The following is a 24,085-nucleotide window of genomic DNA, read 5'->3' as shown; positions in this document are numbered from 1 at the left end:
TACTTGGCCTTGTAAAGCCTATACCCCTGAAAAAACTGTTCCATTATCTAAACTCTTTCAGCTAAAATATACAAAGTTGGCATAATTTAATACCACGGGGTGTGGTTATACCGCTACCGGAAGCAATTTTTTCCCAGAATAGTCTGGTACCTTGAAAACTTACAATGTTATACAGTACCACTCATTTATTGCAAACAACTGGTGAACTCTAAAGGCATTCTCTTTACTGTTACATTAGTATCTCTTAAACTGTACATCTGACATACATTCCGGAATCATTATTTGCTAATTTTATCAGTATATCATTTATGACACAAGAATATGACATATGACAATTTGCTTTTTTGGGTTTGACATTCTTTTAATTATAATAATTTACACTTAAGAGAGAAAAACTGTTACATTTGTGTATAGCACATATGCAGTTTTCTAACTTGATATTCTGAATGTGAATGTGAAGTCTCAGAAAATTGTGCAGAGATATTTATGAAGGTCTGTATTTGCCCTTTTATTTTGATTTTCTTTCTTTGTCTGCACCTTCGTTTTCAACTTTTGTGTATCATGCCGCGTACACACCATCACTTTATGTGATGAAAAAAAACGATGTTTTGAAAAACGTCAATTATAATGACCGTGTGTGGGGGAAAATGTTGTTTTATGTCTTGTGAAAAACGACAAAAAAAATTGAAGCATGCTTCAATTTCTTGTGTCGTTTTTCAAAATGTCGTTTTTTGTGTCAATTAAAATGATAGTGTGTGGGCAAAACGACGTTTAAAACAACGTTTTTAAACCCGCGCATGCTCAGAAGCAAGTTATGAAGCTAGCTTCAATGGAAAAGAGTGCTGAACGTAACCGCGCTTTGCTAGAGCATTTTGAAAAAACGATGGTGTGTAGGCAAAGTCGTTTTTGAAAATGAAGTTTCAAAAACGTCGTTTTATTTCATGATTTAAAACGCCGTTTTTTTTCATCACATAAAGTGATGGTGTTTACGCGGCATTAGAGTTGACAGGTAACTTGAATTTTGATAGCTTTTGCTTCGCCAAATGTCTGAGCTTACACATTAAGGCCAATTTACTAAGGAGTTATGAACCGTCATACAATAAGTTATTATATAAATATTGACTATTGCGAAGTGTGGGATAGATAAAAAAACAAACACACATACTCACCTCTACTCTATGCTGCAGCATTGGTATGATGCTGCAGCTGTCCCACGTTGGTTCTAAGCCCGAGAACTGAGCAATCACATGGCTGCTGATCACTCAGTTCTCAGTCTGTTCAGAGCAGAGAGCAATGCCTGTCAGCCACTGCTCTCTGCTCTGCTCCTCCGGCTCTCACTGGAGTGCTTGGCTGGGGTGGGGTGGGAGGGGGTTGTGGACTAAGCTGGCTCCAGCTCTCACACCTCACAGGTGATTGCACATAAGCCTGTATCCCCTGCTTACCAACAACTCCTCAAAATGCTGCCATGTTGTTCTGCAAGTGGTATACCTGGTACACACCAAGCCAGAAATTCTGACAGCTTTACAGGGCCATCCTGAGAGGTTGCTCACCCCATGCCATCTTGTACTAGGCAAGGTCATGTGTGACAGCAGCACCAACCTGCTGGCCACTCTTCAGCAGGGGCAGTTCACCCATGTACCTTGCCTTGCACATGTCCTTAACCTGGTAGTGCAGCAATTTCTGATTAAGTTCCCTGGCTTCTGAAAAGGAGAGAGACTCTCTGCACTGCTCTGTGATGAGGATGGTATCATGTGGCAAAAGCTTTACATTAGGAATAATGAGAACAAGGCCCAGAAGATGAAAAGTGAAATAAATAATAAATTAAATATGAAGGTAAATATAAATAGTGAGATATACTACTGATGAAATGAAAAATTTCCCATTTTACTCATTTCCATTCTGCTTACACATTTTTGCTGCCTACATTATGCTGATATACAGTACTGTAAACATATAAGGATTTCACTATAGCTGTAACAAAATAAATACATTTGTTTTTACTTGATATAATTGCTTTAATTTTTTTTATTCATTCTGTTGACTCAGGTAATTCTACTACTGATCAGCGGATTACAGTTTTTTCCTACAGAACACATAACAGTGTTCCTCCATTGTTTTTTTTTTCCTCTGTTTGTAAACCCTGTGACTGCTATCTAATTTCCCTCACTCATATAAAATAGCTTGCTTTTTAAAGTGGACCTGTCAGCCATTTTTAACTTTTAAATAATAACTATCCTGACTAAGGGCACTTTGTACCCTTTGGAAGTTGGAGTTGGTGTTACTTAATTGAGGGTTCTACTAGCTTTTTTTTAATTTTTTGCAATGATCTCAGAGTCTAATTTGGGCATCCTCACTGGACAGAGAGAACAGATTTGTGGTGAATAGGTCTTCTTTATTTGAAACTTCTCTTTATTGAAGAGTTTTCAAAAGTGTAGTACAAAACATAGCCTTGAAGCATACCTAACAGGTATACAAACACTTATAAAATAACAGTGTACAACCTGACTAACATAACAACTAACAATTACTGCTCAGGCTCCAATAGTAAAGGAACAAGCCACATGACTAATAAAACTTAGTAGCATTGGTCTCCTCCTGATGTGCCAGGACAATTGACAATAGTGTTATTAACTCACCAGCCATTCTTAGTGCTTAGGTCTTCTTAATGAATACAGTATGTGAGGTTTTTGGTTGGGTGAATACCTTAATAACAAAGACAATAGGACACTTTGTTTTGTCTGCAGGACTTTTGTTTTTAAAAAATAATAAAATCGTTGACTGGTTATGTAAATTTGTACTAAAGTCAAGCTTCCCTTGTATGCACAATAGATTCAGTTCTAAATAGAATAGAGAAGCACCCTTAGGGTTCTCAGTCTTGAATAAAGCTGGGCAATGTTTATAATACAGAGAGGAATTTTGCAAAGCATGCTGATTAACAGCAGGAAAAACATTAAAGTATTTGCTGATTTTATACTAGTTAAAGCCTCCATATATTCTATATCACTTGATGTCACTATAAATCATGTATTTGTTTTCTTAAGGCAACAGCCATGCAGTAGGCTACTTTCTATGGATTCTGCAGCCACCTGTCCATTACTAATCCTACCCATGAGGTTTACACATTCACAGCTCACTGTTGGAGAACAGCAATGTTTACTGCCTTTCTTATGTTGTAAAATGAAGGCAGTTTAAGACAAAACATTATTTGAGTCTTTTAATTAGGTTCTGATTACAATGCAAAGCTGCAATGGTGTATGTTATTAATTGAACATGACATTGTGATTGCTATCAGAAGTTGCATGCCAGCTAAAAGAATCAAGGTTTTTGACATGATGTATGCTTCTTAATCATTCGAGGCATGAAAAATATCATGCTATTTAAGTTCCGGGAAGATTATGCCTGATGAACTGCTATATGAAATTACAAATCCCAACACAAAAATGAATTAGTTAAACAGATGCTTGGTGTTGTATTTGAAGTAAAATATAATACCAGCAACAATAAATGTTTGGCAAAAATAATTTTTACACTACACTTTTATTTTTCAATTGAACCGATTTTGGACTCCCAAAGCCAGAGGAGTGCTATGCATATTTGCAATGCACACTACCATGCTTTTTGTTATGGCTAAGGCCACATTTTCATTTTTAATGGACCCCTTAGTAGTCTAAACTTAGATTCTGAATGCAAACACATTCTTGCTAAAACCTGTTAACAGCTTGTTAAAAGTAACATTAAAGTGTCATTAAACCTGCATCATTAAAAACTATCAATAAATTATGTATTACATGCTTTTCATACTCACTAGGTCACTGTGGGATTTATTTTCTGTATTCTGCAAAAAAACTGATGGATCCTGCTGTTCTCTATCGTCCCCTTCTTTCCATGACCCCACTGCAGTTGGGGATTTTACAGAGCAGTGTTGGCAGCTAGTGCACATGCTCAGTGTTATTTCTAGCCTGAGCATTTCCGCCCTATCACATTTGAGCAGCTCATGTGACTATAGAGTCACACATGTGGGCATATACACAGTGGTAAATGACAACCCGCTCCCTTCCTCCTCCTCCTCCATCCCCACTAACCAGCTAAACATAGTGGGGGTGGGATATTACATCTTGATTGATGGTGGCTTCACCTCCCTCAGAAATAAACTGGAGGGCCCTGAGAAAGCCTGTGACTGGTAGACATCTGCCCCCACCCTGGTATTGCCAAAAAATATTAAAGATTTAATTTCAAATATATATTTGTACGACAATTTAAGACAGCTTATTAATTAGTTATTTATTTTTACTCTGTATCCTAAAGGGATTTTTGTTTACATTTTAAACATGATGTGAACAGCAGCAGATGATGGGAAAGAGCTAGGTCATGTGACAGCTGTAAAAATTCATTGAGCTAAAAACCAAAAATTAAATATTAATAAATTGTCATCAATTAATATATACATAACCAATTAGAAAATAAATTAATAAATATATAAAAACATTGATTTTAAACAAACAAAAAAATCACACTGTTGTATACACATAGACATGTGTAGTTAAAAAAAAAGACTCCAAATGAATAAACAGAAGGATTCATTTAAATGTGATGAATAACTGCCAAAAAAAACTGTCAAAGTAAATCCACAACCTTCACCCTCTCGGGGGATCAGGAAGGAATTTTTTCCCCTGCTGTAGCAAATTGGATCATGCTCTGCTGGGGTTCTTTGCCTTCCTCTGGATCAACTGTGGGTATGGAGTTGGGTGTATGGGATTGTACTGTGTTTTTTATATTGTTTGTTTATTTTTTTGTGGTTGAACTGGACGGACTTTTGTCTTTTTTCAACCTGACTAACTATGTAACTATATAGTGGTAAGATGTCAGCTTACCAGATAGATATGACCCTCTAGTATTAGAGAAGTCATAAAGAGCATGGCTGATATAATTATGTATCTGTCAGGAAAGCCAAAATATACCCAGGCGCATAGTTATGCAAAGACAGAGAATTCCTGTTAGCCAGTGCTGTGGTCTTACAAATGCGCACGTGTGCATACGTGTTCGTGCTGGCGCACATGCCCGCTACTAGATTGGCACCAAGTGGACCATTTAAACACCTCTGTTGCACTAGGAACTTGCCTTATGGTCTACAGCGTTGTGCTACCTGCTACTTTTTCCTGTTCTTGATCTCCTGTTGCCATTCTGCTATCCTTCTGGCTGGACATACAGGGACAGATCCACGTACAGCGGCGCATCTCTCCGCCGGGCGCAGCGTATCTAAGATACACTACGCCGCCGTAACTTTTTTTTTTTTCGAATCCTCAAAGAATTCGAGCCGTAAGTTACGGCGGCTTAGTGTATCTTCGGCGGCGTAATGGCGTGGCATTCAAATCTCTGTGATGGGGGCGTGTTTAATGTAAGTATGTCGTGACCCAACGTAAACAACTGCGCATGCGCCGTCCGTGGGGGTATCCCAGTGCGCATGCTCGAAATTAACCCGGAACAAGCCAATGCTCACGACCGTGACGTCATTCTACGCAAATCCCTATTCACGAACGACTTACACAATAAAAGTTAAAAAATTCAAAATGCGAGGCGGGAACGACGACCGTACTTAACATTGAGTACGCCACCATATAGTAGCTTTAACTATACGCCGGAAAAAGCCGAATGCAAACAACGTAAAAAAATGCGCCGGCCGGACGTACGTTCGTGGATCGCCGTAACTAGCTAATTTGCATACTCAACGTGGAATTCGACGGAAACGGCACCTAGCGGCCGCCGAAAAATTGCATCTAAGATCCGACGGCGTCCTAAGATGTACGCCTGTCGGATCGATCCGAGATGCCGTCGTATCTTGTTTTGTAATTTGAAATTATGTGGTGTATCAAGAGATACGCCGGCGTAATTCTTTTGTGGATCTGCCCCACACTTTCTTAGGGTTAGGGTTAAGGATTAAAGCTAAACTGTCTGTGTCTGTCCATTTTTTCATCCATCCGTTGACAGATGAAAAATGGACAGCAAAGCATCTCTATTGGCTAATGGATATAAACAAATGAACATTTGTTTACATTCATTCCTCCTAAAATCCATACCAGAACCAAATGGTCTGGTATGAATTGGGGGGGACCCCCACGTCATGTTCTTTTTTCCACTGACAGCTTTTTTGTTTACATTCTGCTGTCAGCAAGGAATCCTAGAAGGGATGAGTCGTGGTTGTTAAGAAGGTAGATGGATGTATAAACAGATGTAAACAGAACTGAAAACTGATGTAAATATTGATGCAAACTGAATCCATTTTTTTCTAAACGGATGAGACCCATGTGAAAAGAACCTAAGAGTTTTACTGAATGAAGAAGCAGCCAGATATGGGACCACAGTCATTAAAGGTAATTGTTTTTTTTACAGAACAACTGTCAGAATATTGTTTTTTCCTGGAGTTCTGCTTTAAGATAAAGATTTACGTTTAGGGTGTTAAATACTTTGTTTAGTTCACGTTTTAGGGCCCTTTTAAACCGGCAGACCATCTAGGTCTGCCTAGCAGTTTTTTAGGCGGACCTGAACGGGCAGTCCGTGCTCCTCTATGTAGCCACGGATGTCAGCGGTGACATGTCCGCTGACATCCGACCCGCTCCGATTTGCCAAAGTGTGATGGAGGAAAACCCTACTTTTCCTTCCGTCTGGAGGATCGGATCGGGTGACAATGGACTTTACGGTCCGTCATCATCCGATCCCCCATAGGGGAGAGCGGCGCTCTGACAGGTCAGTCCCTGCACAGTGTGCAGAGACCGACCTGTCATCTGCCTGCTCAGCTGGGATCGAAGCTGAGCTAAAGCGGAGCCTGCACATGGACAGCCCTGTGTGAAAGGGCCCTTAAGGATTACTTTTAGGTGTTAGACTTAAGGTTAGGGAAAAGTTAAATGTTAAATGCTAGTTTCAGGTTAGGTGTTAAAGTTTATTTTCAGGGTTAGGTTAAAAGTTAAGTTTATAAAACAGGAGTAGGTGAAGTGTTAGATGTGAAGTTTATTCTGTCAAATTTTTTCCCTATCCAGCCCAAATATGATGCTGAGCTTCCAGTTTAGAAATAAATGAAATCCACTGAATGAAAGGGACAGGCCAGGGACTTTAAGGCTACATAGGAAAGGACAAGACAATGCTGGACATGAGGAAATGAGGTGGGAAGTATCTGACATGTGGCAGCTTCTAACGCACACTGTGAAATTGGAGATCCAGTTCCAGTAAAGGGGAGGAGCCAGTGTAACTGTGCAAAACTAAATGTAAGGCTGGAGTTTAACTTTAAGTGCTAGAGTTTTTACTAAAATACATTTACTGAAAGTTTCACTTGTTTTTGGTGCTGAGTGATCATCTCTGATTTGACTACAGTAAACATAATGTTTATTGCTTAGTTTGTACTGCCTTACTGAATAAGCTAAAGGTAGCACTGTTTATACTTCTAATACTGACTCTTTTTTTTTTTTTTTTTAACAATTCTCAATATTGCTTGGAAACATTACAAAAGATATGGCAAACAAATGACTGCCTCTTTTCATAAAAGTTGAGACTGAAATCAAATAGTTGAGATAATATGTATCGGCTGTATGTACAGAGGAATCTAAGAGAGATAAAAGTGTATAGGTATGTCATCTGAAATCCATAAACCAATAAAGTTGAAGAAAAATAAGTAAAAACTGTAGACTTTGTTTTACCATAAAAAGCCTCATCATTTAGAATGTGTGCACTGAAAGCAGTATTTTCTCATATACACTCCTCTATATAAAGATCGACCTTTTTAGTTATATGACTAATTAAAAATAAAATAAAAATAGGTAATTTTAAAATGCCTTTAAGGCTTTTTCATTTTAGAAAACTTTTTGTCCCAGCCTTTCCCAGGTATTCATGTTTCCACAGTCACTTTTAAATCTTTTAAATGCAAAATTGCATTGATGTGCTTACTGAAGGTATTACCCCATGTACAAGACAACAACTGAAGCTCTTTTATAAGTTTTTTTTCAGCAGTTGAATCAGTAACATGCCTAAGATAAATCATACCCTTGTATAAACTTTTATATTAGGGCTTATGATCCTTCATACCCTTTCATGACTTCTTCATCCTCTCACATGCACATTCACTGTTGTAAAATTTAGGGTATTCATCAAAAATGTTTAGCCCATCCAAATGAGGGTCTGACAATGGAAGTAGATTTAGTGTGATCATTTTAACTTCCTACTTTGTCACATTGTCACACAAACAACTGCAAAATGGTCATGAATACTGTGGGACATTTTGAAGTGTAGAAGTAAAACTGGCCATACACTGATCGAAATTTGGCTGGGTCTGGTAATTTTGATAAACAGAAATCAATCATTTTATTGACTTCTGTCAAAGGGATATGCTGGAATTTTTTTGCAGCCGCTAATCATTGTATTCTAACCATGGCAAGTCCTGTTATCAAAAAAAAATGTCCCATCGGGGATGGAGTAATCAGTTATTTATTTATTTTTTCATTCTGTTCCCTGGCTGAACAAAGACAAAAACACTCTTCTAGACCGACTTAAATAGAATTGCTTTAGCATTTCATCTAACAAAATAGAAGAATGAGGCCAATCCTTGGGCCATGGATTCATTTACAGTAACTAGAGCTACTTAATAAAACAAGAAACTCAAAAAAGTGTGTGCTACCCAGGAACTTTTTTAGGCCCATAAGTCATATGAAGATTGCTTAGTCAAGAAGGAAGGGATACACACTAAAGTCCTTTTCATTTAAATAATAATTTAAAGTAATGAAATAGGTTACATATCACACAGTTTGCGTTCTGCTATGATGATAGATGACGGGTATGTACTATGGGCCAGATTCATAAAAGAGATACGACGGCGTATCTCCTGATACGCTGTCGTATCTCTGAGATACGACTGTCGTATCTATGCGCCTGATTCATAGAATCAGGTTACGCATAGATCTCCCTAAGATCCGACAGGTGTAAGTGACTTACACCGTCGGATCTTAGGCTGCAATTCTAGGCCGGTCACTAGGTGGCGATTCCATTGCGGTCGGCGTAGAATATGCAAATGGCTAGTTACGCCGATTCACGAATGTACGCTTTGCCCGTCGCTGTAAATTTACGCTGTTTCCGTAGAGATACGCGGCGTAAAACTAAACCTGCCCTCTAGGTGGTCTAGCCAATGTTAAGTATGGCCGTCCTTCCCGCGTCGAAACTTGAAATTTCACGTCGTTTGCGTAAGTCGTCCGTGAATGGCGCTTTAATCTTCTTTCCACTGGCCAACAAAAAATCTCACTTATGACATAGTTGGATTCAAAGGTATATGCAAAGGTATATGCAAATAAATCACAACTATTCTGTACCTGGTAAGTTCGCTTTACCTGGAAATTAAAATTGAACATGCATTCAAATGATAAGGAAAAACAAACAAACACAAAAACAAATAAAATGCTTAACAAAATCTAGCAAATATTCCACATAATTTTTTGCATATTTCAACTTTTCATGTTGATAAAAAGATTGATGTTGATTTACCTTCTGGAAATAATGCTTAAAACATAACAATTATTCAACAGTGTAATTAAAAAGACAAATTTGTGACATAATGAAAGAAATATTTACATAGAGTATATTGTTACTTACAGTTGCATGTAGTTTTCCCTTTTTAGACATGGCTAGAAATGAGTTGCTGAAAACTCCTCTTATTCCCACAATCCCCTGAGACACAGCAAATATTTCCAAAATACCTAGAATGACAGAAATCCTAAAATAAAGCACTGCTCCTGGGCTTTGGGAAGAGAGAGAAAGAAAAGAATAACAGCTCTCATTTTCTGAGGTTGTATGCATCTATCTTTCAAGAAGCCTGTGTAAATCCATCACTCTTTTTATTAGCATTCACTTGAAACTAAAGATTGCTTAGATGTCTTGGGAATCTGGCTAAGAGTTTTCCCTCAGACATCACTGACTAGCTACTAAGCTACTGTTAGTATGACAAAAAACAATGATTGGGTGGTGGGGCTCCCAGAATTTGGACAATAAATAAGTCTTTCCCTTTAGGACTAACCTTGCCTCTGAAAATTGTTGTAATCGATTGCAAAACTGTCTGCAGTAGGTCGGTGTATATAAAGTGATTGACTGTTATTGGTTTGTTATTGGTTTGCAACTTATTGACAGAAAACAGAGACTAATCACTCATTGTTTTAATATTATAGAAATGTATAATGGTAGACCATAATCCTCAATTGTGTCACATAAATCAGTTCATTCTGCAACAAGTAATGTGATTATTGGAATCATGTCCAGTGAACCTGCTCTTGTAGATTTCCATATAAAATAAAATGCTGATAAACATGTATATCCCAAGAACAAATTCAGACATGAAATATCATTTGCTAAAACGGTGACCCATGCCAATGATTTCTGAATGATTTCATATTTTTTATGCCTTGTTCTCCCCATAAACATTTTAGCTGCTATGTAACTTAGTATGAATTGCTAGTATAGTGCTTTAGGAGTTGCAGCCAAGCCATTATGCCGCGTACACACGACCGGTTTTCACGACCAATCTAAACAATGGCAGTTTTCTCATAAATGAAATACAGTCGTGTATACGCAGTATTAGACTTGTTGCTTGAACCCAAAATCTATTTTTTTTTAGCATTTATTGCACCATGCCTGCATATTGGTAACAGTGTCCTTGAGCATGTTATTTTTTGTGACTCTGTTTCAAACTTTCTTATCTTGAGATACCAATGAAAACATTCTGTTGCAGACTGACAATAATAAGCCACTACTGTACAATAAGCAGCAGCATTGTAAGCCTGTCATGTACACTCCTTTACATGGTATTTTTACTGCCTATCATGTCTATGAAATGGCTGGCCCAATGACCAACTGATGGAGCTCCCACAAAAGGTTGGCAGTGCTTCTACTTGTTGTGAGGCAATAGTTAAGTGTTGTCAATCTGCAACCGAAATTGCTGGTATTGACAGGATCTGCAGGTAAAACTTTGCAATGATATGGTGCCAAACATACTGAAAAATAGATTTAGGGTTTACGTACACTTTGATAAAAAAAAAAAAAGTTCAACCTGAAAGGTTGATATGGGAAGCATGCGTAAGCCTAGAACACGTGTAAAGTTTATTTTTATTCAACCCAGTAGGCTCAATGAAAAAAAACTGACAGTGCCGTACTAACACAAGTGATGTTAGTGTGGCGATCTCCCCTGCTGTGCCTTTGTGTTCTGATTAGGGGCTTAGACAAAAACTGGTCGATACTGGCTTTTGTCGGAAAGACAGCGGTACACACGGACCAAATGTTGGCCAGTCCCTGTTGAACTGGTAGATAGTGGTCAATATTCGGGCCCATGTGTACCCAACCCTAATTTTTGCATTAATTTATTCTTCTACATTTTTTTCCTATGAACCATCCTGATAACGGCGGTGCCACTGAAGAAAAATCCTATATTATATCATAGCACAGAGCTTAAAGGTTAAGTTACATGGGTGATTTTGAACTCTTCCTTCTAAGGCCTCGTACACACGACCGAACATGTCTGCTGAAACTGGTCCACAGATCAGTTTCAGCGGACATGTTCGGTCGTCTGTACGTCCGCCCGGACAATTTTCCGGCGGATCGGACAGGTTTCCAGCGGACAAATGTTTCTTAGCATGCTAAGAAACATGTCCGCTGGAAGCCTGTCCGTCGGACATGTTCGGTCGTTTGTATGACTTACCGGACATGTCCGCCCGGCCGAAAGCCCTTGCATGCGTCGAAGTGATTAGACGCATGCGTGGAAGCATTGACCTTCCAGGGTCGCGCACGTCACCGCCACGGCGACGGCGCGGCCACGTCACCACGTATCCTGTACGCAGGGATTTTGGTTTGATGGTGTGTACAACCATCAGACCAAAATCCGGCAGCGGACATGTCCGATGAAAACGGTCCGGCAGACCGTTTTCATCGGACAGTCCGTGTGTACGAGGCCTAAGAGATTTAAATATCTCATTAAGCTTACTCAGTTTTTCTACTAAAACCGATAGCAATTAATTGTTAAAAGTAGCAATTGACTGCTGAAGAGATAAAACAAATGGCTCCCTCTAAATTCAGCTACATAGAATGCAGTGGCATCTTTTAATGATCAGTCACACATTATTGGATCATAATATGGTTAGGAAAATTTGATCACTGCTTATTTCTACTACATGACTGTTAAGCAGGCATAGGGATAAACAGGGGTAAAACAAATAAGAATACCATGAAACAAGTCTTGGTTGGAAATACAAGGCCCCAGCTTTATTCATTTGAAACAGTGACTCCTAAAATATACAGTATTACAAATGAAGATTGACTTTTCAGAGTAACAAAATGTCAGTTACAGTTGAGCTGTGAGCACCGATTATGAAGCATAAATGCCTGCCCTAACCAAAAGGACAGCCATCAGATTAACCACATACCACAATGGTCATATTCAGATACCATTTGGCCACTAGCACTGTAAACATCACCACATGTGCATCAAACTTAACTTCACCAGCAGAATGAAACCTAAGTCAAATATGTCCAATTTCACTCAGATGCATGCCATCAAGTCACAAAAGACTACCATTATTACCTCCCAGTTGTGGACAAACACACAAGTTCACTTTCCTCCTGCTGCCTTCTAACACTGGTCAGGGATACAATTCCTTTCAGCCTCTATGAGGAACATTTTCAGACAAAACTTAGAAAACATTATTGAGGAGGACAGAGCAACGAGCCAAGTCAATGTTAATGCTGTTTATTAAATCAACTACAAATACCCCCCAAGTCATTACTGCTATCATACCTAAAAAAATGTTTCTGAAACATAGTTGCATAACTTGAAACATTTCTTCACTATTTTGATGGAGTGCTAAGTCAACATATTCTAGTTACCTCAAATGGAATTCTCAGGTTTCTTCCATATTTACATTGTTTGGTATAATAATAGGCCTAGTAGATAAAAAAATCACTAATACTCCAAATTAGAACAGTAGGCAAACCTTTGATGAAAGCAACAGTTGACGTCTAAAATGCAGTGAAAACCCAGGCAACAAATCCATCAGTAAATGCCGTACCTTCAGCAGTAGCAAATGTGCCAATACAGAATGAATGTATTGAGAAATTAGCAGGAAGTAGAGCCAGTTTGGCCAGATACACAGGTATGTGACACATTCTGAGGAACTGGAAGAACCCTAAGTATACTGAAATTAGTATGAACCAAGAAATTGGGTGAGAAAGGGCGAAAGGATGAGTACTCCTGAGCCAGCTAGGCTTTTCTTCTACTGTTCCACATTCATGTATACAACCCTTTTACTTATACACCATTGGTTAGCTTTCATAGCAGAAATTAAAATAGAGATGCTAGAGCCCAGAGGTCACTATCACGAAAAGCCTTGAAAAACATTCAGAAAAAGGCAGATTGAAAATGTAGACTCAAAAGGTGAAAAAAAAATATCCAGAAATATTATCATAATGTGACAGTAGGTCAGTAGTTACAGAATGCCTGGAATCAGGAGCAAAGGAGAGGCATTTTAGCTTTTGATTATACATTGAATTATAAGCTCACATTTGACTTGCAACATTGAAGAGACTTGATAACATTGAGAGGAGTCTTCTGCTCACTGAGCAAGCAATTGATTTGGAGGATGGAGGGGTAAGTCTAGATGATCAGGTAGGCAGCTGGGTTACTGTAGTTAAAGGTAGTGGTATGAGCTCACATAAATGTGGGTTTCCTTTGGGTACTGCGGTTGCCTCCCACATTCCAAAGACATGCTGGTAGGTTAGTTTGATCCTGTCTAAATTGGCCCTAGTATGTATATGTATGAATGTGAGTTAGGGACCTTAGATTGTAAGCTCCTTGATGGTAGGGACTGTATAATATATATATGTAAATGTATAATATATATATATATATATATATATATATATGCTGCGTAAATTGACGGTGCTATATAAGTACCTGAAATAAATAAATAAATGCATTTAGTAGGGGTGGCGTGAATAATGCCTTGGCCAATGGTGGTAATAGGGTATTATATATTCAGGAGGACTTGTAGAATTTTATTTGCTCGGATTGCATCAACCAACTGGATTGCTGTCTTCCTATTGGCAGGGTTATATTTTCTGAAATATTTCCTGTGCCACACACAACACAGAAAAGATTGTGGGAGCTTAGAGACCTGACTTCATTGGGGTATAATCTATATGCTAAAGGCGGTTTGCACATAAATGGAAGGAGTCTTCTGTGCAAGGGGAGAGGTTTATAGGCAAGGTTGAAGGTTTATTTAAACTGAGGCTGGGTACATAAGGACTAAATGTCAGGAGAAATTTGCCAGTTAAAAAAAAAGTGCCCGACATTCAACCAATGTCAGATGAGAACTTTGGAAAACCAGCAGCCGACCGACTCGCGATCAGCACTCCCTGCCAATGGCAGAGAGCACTGATCAGAGTGTTTTGGTGGGGATCGCTGTAATTACTTTGCATAACCCGCTGGGTTGAATGGAAAAAAAACGAAGAGTGTATACCAGGCCTGAGATTGAGAGGGATGAAGAGTTAGAATGCAAAAGGCGCAGATAAGGGGTTAGACTGAAATGGGGGGAGAGGGCTATGGAAGGTGATAAGGCGATTCCCATGTTACAAAAAACACTGGCAATTACTGGACTCTTTGTGCTACAAATAAAGATATGTTAAATACAAGTGCATAGTGGATTAAAGTGTTTATTCACCAATACGAAGACTGCAAAGCAATATAGGAAAATTGGAAGCTTTGATGCATGAAAAGCATCATGATTTAATTGGTATTGCTGAATCTTGGCTTTGTTCTTCATATGAGTATTCCTGGTAAAATTCCTCTTGCTATTGCTCTTTTTTTTTTGAGAAACAGGGTAAAATTAAAAGATGACCGTGGCTGTCTCTAAAGGTGAGTGTGTAAGCAGATCTTTTTATAGAGAGTGTAAATGGTACTGAGGCATTATGGGTGAAATTACATACTGTATGTGTGTACATACTGCAAAGTTAGTGTTTGGAGTTATTAACCTCCCTGGCGGTAAACCCGAGCGTGACTCGGGGTTGGTTTTTAATGCTAAGATCGGTATCCCCGAGTCACGCTCGGGGTGGACGCGCAGCGGCGCGGCTTACCTTTCGCTGGATCCACAGGCAAGTTACTCACCTTGCCCCTGGATCCAGCGATGCCACCCCGCTGTGTGAGCGAGCGGGACCTCCTCGCTCGATTCACAGTCTCCCCGTGTGCCGCCGATCTCCGTTCCCTGCGACGTTACGACGCACGGGAGCGGAGAACGGCGCCAAATTCAAAAAAGTAAACAAACACTTTACATACAGTATACTGTAATCTTATAGATTACAGTACTGTATGTAAAAAATACACACCCCCCTTGTCCCTAGTGGTCTGCCCAGTGCCCTACATGTACTTTTATAAAAATAAAAAATGTCCTTTCTGCCTAAAAACTGTAGATTGTCCAAAAGTGTCCCTTTATGTCAAAAATGGTTTTAGATCAGCTAGAAAACAGCGATAATAAATTATAATCACTTGCAGAAATGTGCGATAGCGATTTGTGGGGAAATTCGTCATAAAAAAAAAAAATAATGACAGTGACAATTCTGCAACTGAGCACATTTCAGTGATTTTGAGTTGATTACATTATTGAATAATTTTTATTATAATTATATTATTATTTGTTATAATTATTTATTATATTATAATTTATAATTTTGTTTTAAAAAAAAATCATACCCGGGATGCCTACACGACTCTTGCTTGGTCAGATTTAAGTGAGTTATTTCTAAAAATTACAGGCCTACAGTATAAAACACCAAATTTCCTTGCAAAATAATTGTACCGCTTTTGGTACGTAATTCCAGACAGAATCATACCGCCAGGGAGGTTAAGGGGCTCTCCAGCGTTAATGAGGGGGGAGAGGCTCAGCTTCTTACACAGACAGAAAGGGCTGCAAGAGCTGGGACAGTGGTTATGATGGGTGATTTTACTACCCTAAAAATTACTGGTGTTTTGGTACTGATGGAACAATAAAAGGGTGGAAACCTATTACACCACAATTTAATGGAACAGTTTATGGATGCTCCCACTAGAAATGATGATCTGTTGGACCTGTTATTCTCAAACAATGTGGAGCTTATTATCAATGTTCATATAAAAGTAAATCTGGGTAGCAGTAACCATAACACATAACCATAACATGATTTCATTTAAGTTGTAAACATCAAGCACATACTGGAAAGTATAAAAACACGTTATATTAAATAAAAAAAGTCCAATGCTGAGGGCTGCTCTCCAAGACGCGGGCTGGGAGGGAATATTGTCATCAAAGAACACAGAACAGAAATCACAATGTTTCAGATCAACTGAATGTGAATATATTCTCATGGGCAATATGTTGAAAAAGTTCTTTGTTGCTTATGTGAAAAAGGCATTAAGAATAGGAAAAACATTTGAAAATATTAGGAAAATTAAGGAGCACATTCATCATTTGAACGTTATAAAGAATATAACAAAGTATGTAAAAAAAATAATAATCAAGATTGCAAAAATTTAATTATGAAGGACGGGTTTCGAAAGAGAGAACAACCAATTCTCCAAAATTCTTTCGATACAGTATATTTTTTTGCAAAATGTTAAGGTCTTAGCATGTACCTGTAGGTTATTTATAAGATTCCACAGATATGTTGACTGGGGACAAAGAAAAGGGAAATTAAATATCTTCTTAATCTTGGCATATCAAAGAAAAACAGTGGAGCTAAAGTCCTTTATGGGGATAGTATTGCCATAGCCTCAAATGAATCACAATTGCTTAAAATTGATATAGTCCATAAATAGACATAATAATGATGAGTAAAGCACCTGGGCCGCATGGCTTAAACCCACATGTGCTTAAGGAGTTAAGCTCTGCTCTTTCAAAGCCATTGTCTATAATTTTAAGAGCTGGGTTGGCACAAGGCCAATGTGGCTCCTATATTAAACCACCTCCAGCCCGGCCACTATATACTGTATATTCGGCTGTGCAGGAGCTTCCTTGATTTTGAAGGACATACTGGTTGTCCTCCCATCCTTGCTGCTTGTGTGCGGAAACAAAGGCCACTCAGCTGCATGATCTGTGATCGCTGTGTCCCTTGGACAATTTCATTGGCCATGTACCATGTGATCCCTGTGACCAATCACAACGATTACACATGTCAACAAAAGCTGCAATGATGCAGCCTTTGAAGTCTCTCCTCTCACAGAAATTGGCTGGGTGAGTGTGTAATACAGTACTGGTCACAGTACTACACACTAAATAAGTAAAAAAAATAAAACACAAACCACAAAACAATGATCACTGTTATTGATCACTGTCTCTAGAACAGTACAGTGTGACTATGGTGGCATTGTACTGCTCTGGTTAGTGATCAAAGACTATAAGCTATTGCACCATACAGTGTCTCTGATCATAGGCCAGAGCAGTACAATGCCACCATAGAGACACTGCACTGCTCTGGTGACAGTGATTTTGTTTTTATACACTTTTTCGTTTAGCGCTCATTTACACTTGCAGTGTTCACTGAAGAGTAAATAAATGGTTAAATGCTGGATGACCATGCCACAAACGTGTGGCAGTTACAGGGGTCATTTCACTTGGATGGGTCATGCTTGGCAAGAGGTAGTGTTCACCAATTGCGACAGGGGGTATAATTCCTGCCGTGGCATGTGTAAACCCCCGGTCACTACCTTCCCAGCTAAAGGGGAAAGTGATTATGGTGGTAAAAATGTGGCACAACTGCAGGGTTTTACTGCCCCCAAACCACAAGTGTAAACAAGCCCTTACAAATGTACCACACCGGTGTAGCCAGTCACAGTTTTCCTGAACACCACTACACCAATCCACCACCACCAGGCAGTCTCATTCATGTCTATTGGGACACAGTGGCTACAGGGACATAGCTGCTGCTCCCAATTTTACATCCTTGCAGGTGTGGATGCAAGGCCACAAGCAAAGATCATTGTAACCGGACAGTCACAGGGTTCTTGATCACCATCACACTAGTTACAGTGTCACCAGACTAGTGCAACCAACCACATTGGTCCTGTTTGCAACTACACAAGTGCATTGTCACCAGAGTGAGCGCAGCCATCTACAGTGTCCGTGATCATTGCCATCAGTACAATGTCGCCAGTGCAGCCAGCAAATATGTTCCTGATAAACAAAGACCAGTGCAGTGTTGCCTGTACTGACCAGTGGCCTGTTTACTGACCATGTTTTTTGCCTGCTGTCTGGACCAGTGCTTTTCCTGTCAATTGACCATATTTTGTCTGCTGCCTGAACTATCCTTTGTGCTTGTCCCACTGACTACATTCTTAATACACACCAGTCCAAACCATCCCCTGTGAATAACTGCATTACTGGAACAATAGAAACTGTTCACCATTTGTTTACACTTCTGTACTTCCTAGCCAGTGAACATGGCATTTTTGAGGGCAGATATGTACCAGTAGGCTAGGTTTGTTTGGTTTATAGAAACATGACTATATTCCCTGAATACTTTTTGCAATATACAAGATGCAATGTCTGGTACATGATCAGTCCAAACATTGAAAAAGCCTCACATTTAGTAAACCCATACTCAGGAGGAGCAGCAGAATGTGCTTTGGGTGTCATTTTAAGTATGTCTATGTTGTGTGTGAACACAATCATATAAAACTAATAACTTTGTGAACAAAAATATTTTCCTTTTCATTCTACATTTTCCCAAATTTTTGGCAAAAAATTAAGTCTCCAAAAGACTTACCTACTAAAAATATCTTGGAGTATTTACCCTCCAAAATGTGGTAATTTTCTGTGTGTTTCTACTGTTCTGGTGCTCCAGGGCCTCCAAAAATATAATAGGTAGTCAGGAAATGAGATGCATAATTTATGGCCCTAATAAGCTCTTTTGATTTTTGGGCCCCGTTTTGCATCTTTGGGAAGAGTAGCAGAATGTTTTTTGGGGTGTAAGTATGACTTTGCTGTGTGTGAAAAATAACTTGTTAAAATTAAAATTTTGTGGGAAAAAAAACACATTTTATTTCCTTACATGATTTTCCAAAGTACTCTGGCAAAAAAAATACAACATCAAAAATGTCATCATGGCCTCTACTAAATACCTTGGATTGTATAATTGAAAAAAAAATGTAAGGGTATTTGTACTGTCCTGGCATTTTACAGTCTCAATAACTGAAATAGGAAGTGTGTACGTCAGGCTTTATTCTATAAAAACAAAAGTACACTTACATTCAAGAAGTGTTGTGTCCAGCATGAAGTGCTGAGGCAGCCCACAGGAATCAACCCAGGATGGTGTATGGGCATGTATCACTAAGCCTCAATGCTAAAGATCTGGACCCACCACAACTGTTGGAGAAGGTGAAGTCTATAGCTGCCTGACATGCAACTTTTATCCAGGCAACAGCAGCAAACCGTCAGTGGAGAGAAACATGCAGTGACATGTTTCAGGGTCCCTGTCCCCTTTCTCAAGCTTCGCTCTGTGTCTTTTCATGACCATGGATTGGATAAGTCCCAGATCTACCCAGGAGCTGGAGGATCCTTTTGCTCCATGCACACTGAAGCTAAAAAAAGCTATAAAAAAATGCCAGTAGCTTTTTAGCGTTTTTGCAATAGCTTTAATCAGCGTTTTTCAGTGTAGTTTTTTTTTTTTTTTCCCTTTCAATGGACAAAAAAACTCTAAAAAACGCTGGCGCCAGCGTTTTTAAATGTTTTTGAGCGTTTTTTCCCACCGAAAAATGTCACTTTGAACGCACATTTCGGGCATTCAGAAAAAAGCCAATTAACTCCAAAGTTTATTAACACTAAAAAACGCCCAGGTGTGCATGGGCACATAGGCTAATATAGAGTTCAGATTATGGGCTTTAAAAAAAAAAGCCAAAACACCAATAAACTACAGTTTATCAGCTTCAGTGTGCATGGAGCCTAAATCTTGCCTGCACTTGGGACTGTTGTGGATTTCAATATAGATAGCTATTTCCAGGAGTAGCTCTGGACATTTTGTGTGTGCTCAATTTTCAAATATATATACCATGGTTTGTAGACTCTATACACACACAGAGACTAAATAATATACACTTTTTTTTTTTTTTTTTACCAAATAAATGTAGCAGACATAGTTTTTAGGTTTTGGGCACCAGTTCACAGAAAGGATGCTGAGGAACTGCAGAGAGAGCAAAAAAGGGAACTAAACTGATAAGAGGCATGAAGGACTTCAGCTATGAAGAAAGATTAGCTGAACTAAATTTATTCTCTACTTTGTAAGAAAATATAAACAACCCATATGGTGAATTTGGTGCAAAGTTATCTAATACAGATTTTTGGGATTTACTTAAAACTCCTTGAACCTTTTTTTTTCTCTCTTTGCACAACTCGAAGGAGGATAGCAATGGAAATAAAGAGATGAGAATCTCCCCCTCCCCCCCCCCCCCAAGTAAATATAAATAGACACGGGTAAGTGGGGGAATAGACTTGTTATATATTTTTTTTTCTCTATGGGTCCACCCCCATACTTCTCTTTTTCCTTGTTTGTCATTGAGATGGTCCAGGAGAATTAAAGAAGAGTATATGTTGCGGTATAGATCCATTTCTGTATTTAAAGCGGGAGTTCACCCAAAAATCAACTTTCTGCAGTTAGATCCAGCATACTGCTGACATCTGCAGTATGCTGGTCTTTTTTTTTTTTTTGGTACTTATCGTTTTAGCAGTATTTCTTCTATGGCTCCGAGCGGGGAATCCTGCGGGGAATGGGCGTTCCCGAAGGCAAGCAAGTTGATTGATGGCCTTCGATAGCGCGGCACGGCTTCCGAGAATAGCCGAGGTGACACTTGGCTGTTTACGGGACCTGCGCCTGCCGTGTAGAGCTGACTGCGCAGGCGCCGTAAATTGCTGAGTGTCACTCGTGTGTATTTTCGGAAGCCGTGACGCGCTATCGAAGACTGTCAATCAACTTGCTTGTCTTCGGGAACGCCTATACCAGGAAGTAATCCCCGCTCGGAGCCATAAAAGAAATACTGCTAAAACGATAAGTACAAAAAAAAAAAAAAGACCAGCATACCACAGATGTGCTGGATCTAACTGCAGAAAGTTGATTTTTGGGTGAACTCCCGCTTTAAGTGCATGTTAGAGGATAGATCCCCTCTTTTTTCCCTTTATGTATTTTTTCTTATGTATTTATGTGTATTTTGAGAATGTTTGTATTTTCTTGAATGTAAGATTTTTTTTTACTTGTAAATAATTAATAAAAATAATTTAAAACAAAATTTCTTGAACCATATATATTTTCTGAAAGCAGAGGCCCTGTAGAATATATAGGGGGTTATTTACTAAAGACAAATCCACGTTGCACTACAAGTGCAAACTACAAGTGCAAAGAGCACTTGAAATTGCACTGAAGGTGCACTTGGAAGTGCAGTCGCTGTAAATCCGACGGGGACATGCAAGGAAAATAAAAAACAGCATTTTAGCTTGCACATGATTGCATAATAAAATCAGCAGCGTTTTCCCTCATTTCAGATCTACCCTCTGATTGACAGCGACTGCACTACCAAGTGTACTTTCAGTGCAATTTCAAGTGCACTTTGCACTTGTAGTTTGCACGTGTTACATAGTTAGTCAGATTGAAAAAAGACACCAGTCCATCTAGTTCAACCAAAAAAAAAATCATACGATCCCATATACACAATCCTTGACCCACAGTTGATCCAAAGGTAGCATGATCCAATTTGCTACAGCAGGGGAAAAAATTCCTTAGTGATCCCCCGAGAGGCAATCAGATTTTCCCTGGATCAACTTTACCCATAAAAGTTAGTACCCAGTTATATTATGTACATTTAGGAAATAATCCAAACCTTTTTTAAAGCAATCTATTGAGCTTGCCAGAAACACCTCTGGAGGGAGTCAATTCCACATTTTCACAGCTCTTACTGTGAAGAAACCTTTCTGTATTTGGAGATTAAATCTTTTTTCCTCTAGGCGTAAAGAGTGCCCCCTTGTCCTCTGTGATGAGTCAACACCAAGTTCACTATATGGACCCATTATATATTTGTACATGTTGATCATATCCCCCCTTAATCTCCTCTTCTCAAGAGTGAATAAATTCAGTTCCTCTAATCTTTCCTCATAGCTGAGCTCCTCCATGCCTCTTATCAGTTTGGTTGCCCTTCTCTGCACTTTCTCCAGTTCTCCGATATCCTTTTTGAGAACTGGAGCCCAAAACTGAATTGCATATTCCAGATGAGGTCTTACTAATGAATTGTACAGGGACAAAATTATATCTCTCTCTCTCTGGAGTCCATATTTCTCTCAATACAAGAAAGAACTTTGCTCACAGAACCACAGCTTGCCATTGCATGCCATTATTGAGCTTATGAGCTACCAAAACACCCAGATCCTTCCCCACCATGGATTCCCCCAGTTGTACTCCCCTAGTATGTATGATGCATGCAACATTAAACCTCATTTGCCACTTAGTTGCCCAATTAGATAGAGCATTGAGGTTGGCTTGTAAAATGGAGACATCCTTTAAGGATGTTAATCCACTGCATAGCTTGGTGTCATCTGCAAAGACAGAAACTGTACTTTTAATCTCAGACCCAATATAATTTATAAAGATATTAAAAGATGTGTATGTGTGGGCAACGAAGGTGCTTTTACATATATTTTTTGTTATTTTTAAGTATTTCATTATACATTACTTTAGTGTACATTTGTAAACATTTCTGTTGTAGTCTTAAGTCTCGTACACACAATCGGATTTTCCGCAGACAAAACATCAGATTTTTGTCCGAAGGGCGTTGGCCATGAACTAGTCTTGTATACAAAAGGCACACAATTGTCGGCCAACAAGCACGGACGTAGTGACGTACTATGTGAAATTTCAGCTCTTGAGTGCCACCCTTTGGGCACCTTCTGCAATAACACAACCTTTTCCCATTAAGCATACAATGTACAACTTAAGCAACTTTAAGGTATGTTTGTGTACAAAAGCATATCTAATCGGCAGCATTGAGGCCTGCAGATTTGAACATATTTCTCTGAGATGCCGTGTGTGAATATTTATCTTACATATTGTGTATTTATCTCTCTCCTTCAGGGATGCCAATGGGTCCCATGTATGCATATTTATGGTTCCACACCCAATCTATATTGATCAGACTTTCTCCATCTGCTATTCTCTTTTCAGTTCACTCACTATTGGCCTCTTGGCTACTTTATCTTTATTCCTTTGTGTGTCCCCTGGCTGCCTTTCATGGATTTGTGGGCAATGTAAGTATCAGAATTGCAAATGGATGCTTCAGTTTTTGTCAATTTTGCTGCCACTCAGTGTCTGATAGATGCATAATATGTGTTTCTATATGTTTTAGACTATAAGCTTTACTAAATTGCATAACTGATTATACCTAAGGAAGGAGTAAAAGTCACTTTTATAAATGCAATTACTATCACTGTTGCCATTGATTATGTTTTATGTTATGTGCATGATCTAATGATGCTTATTTTCACATTGTTTTTATTCATTTCCGTTTGTGTAAAATTTGTTTTTGTTACTATTAAAATTACATTTTTTAAAAAAAGTTTTACAATCTATGCCTTTAAAGTCCCATCCTGAGGGGGAACCTGTATTTTCATACAATAGAGCGGGCGTCACTAAATGGCGGACCGCGGTCCGGTTCCGGCCCCAGTGGCCATTCTACCCGGACCGCAGCCTCGCCTGTGTGTCTCTATGGCCGGCTCGCCCGCCTGCCGATGCCGCTATATACACAGCATGGCAGGCGCAGCAGGTCTGTGCCGTCTCTGCACTCCCCCCTCCCCACACTGCCTGTCTGCCTTATTCACACAAACTTGAATCACGACCGCGCTGGACAATGGGCGGGACTTTTTAAGTTAAAAAGTGGGTGATTGGTTGCTAGGCAGCGGGTCGGTCCCAGCAACAAATCACTCGCTTTTAATGGGAAAGGTCCCGCCCATTGTCCAGAGCGGCCACGCTCCATGTCCTGTGTGAATAAGGTAGGTTTTCTGTGGGGAGGGGGAGT

At 39.2% G+C, this 24,085-nt stretch overlaps 1 protein-coding gene across 1 annotated transcript in view; it reads right to left on the bottom strand.

The window, feature by feature from the left end:
• The window catches only part of FGF5 (fibroblast growth factor 5), a 99,082-nt gene that overhangs the window by 33,604 nt on the left and 41,393 nt on the right, over nucleotides 1-24,085 (bottom strand). The window contains exon 2 of the mRNA XM_040325081.1: nucleotides 9,625-9,728. Within this exon, the coding sequence (XP_040181015.1) occupies nucleotides 9,625-9,728 (104 nt within the window). The remainder of the gene's footprint in view (nucleotides 1-9,624; nucleotides 9,729-24,085) is intronic.

Source organism: Rana temporaria, chromosome 1 (assembly GCF_905171775.1).
Source record: "Rana temporaria chromosome 1, aRanTem1.1, whole genome shotgun sequence".
NCBI lineage: Eukaryota > Metazoa > Chordata > Amphibia > Anura > Ranidae > Rana > Rana temporaria.
Note: the sequence above shows the minus strand (reverse complement) of the source record. Positions and strands in the feature narration are given on the sequence as shown.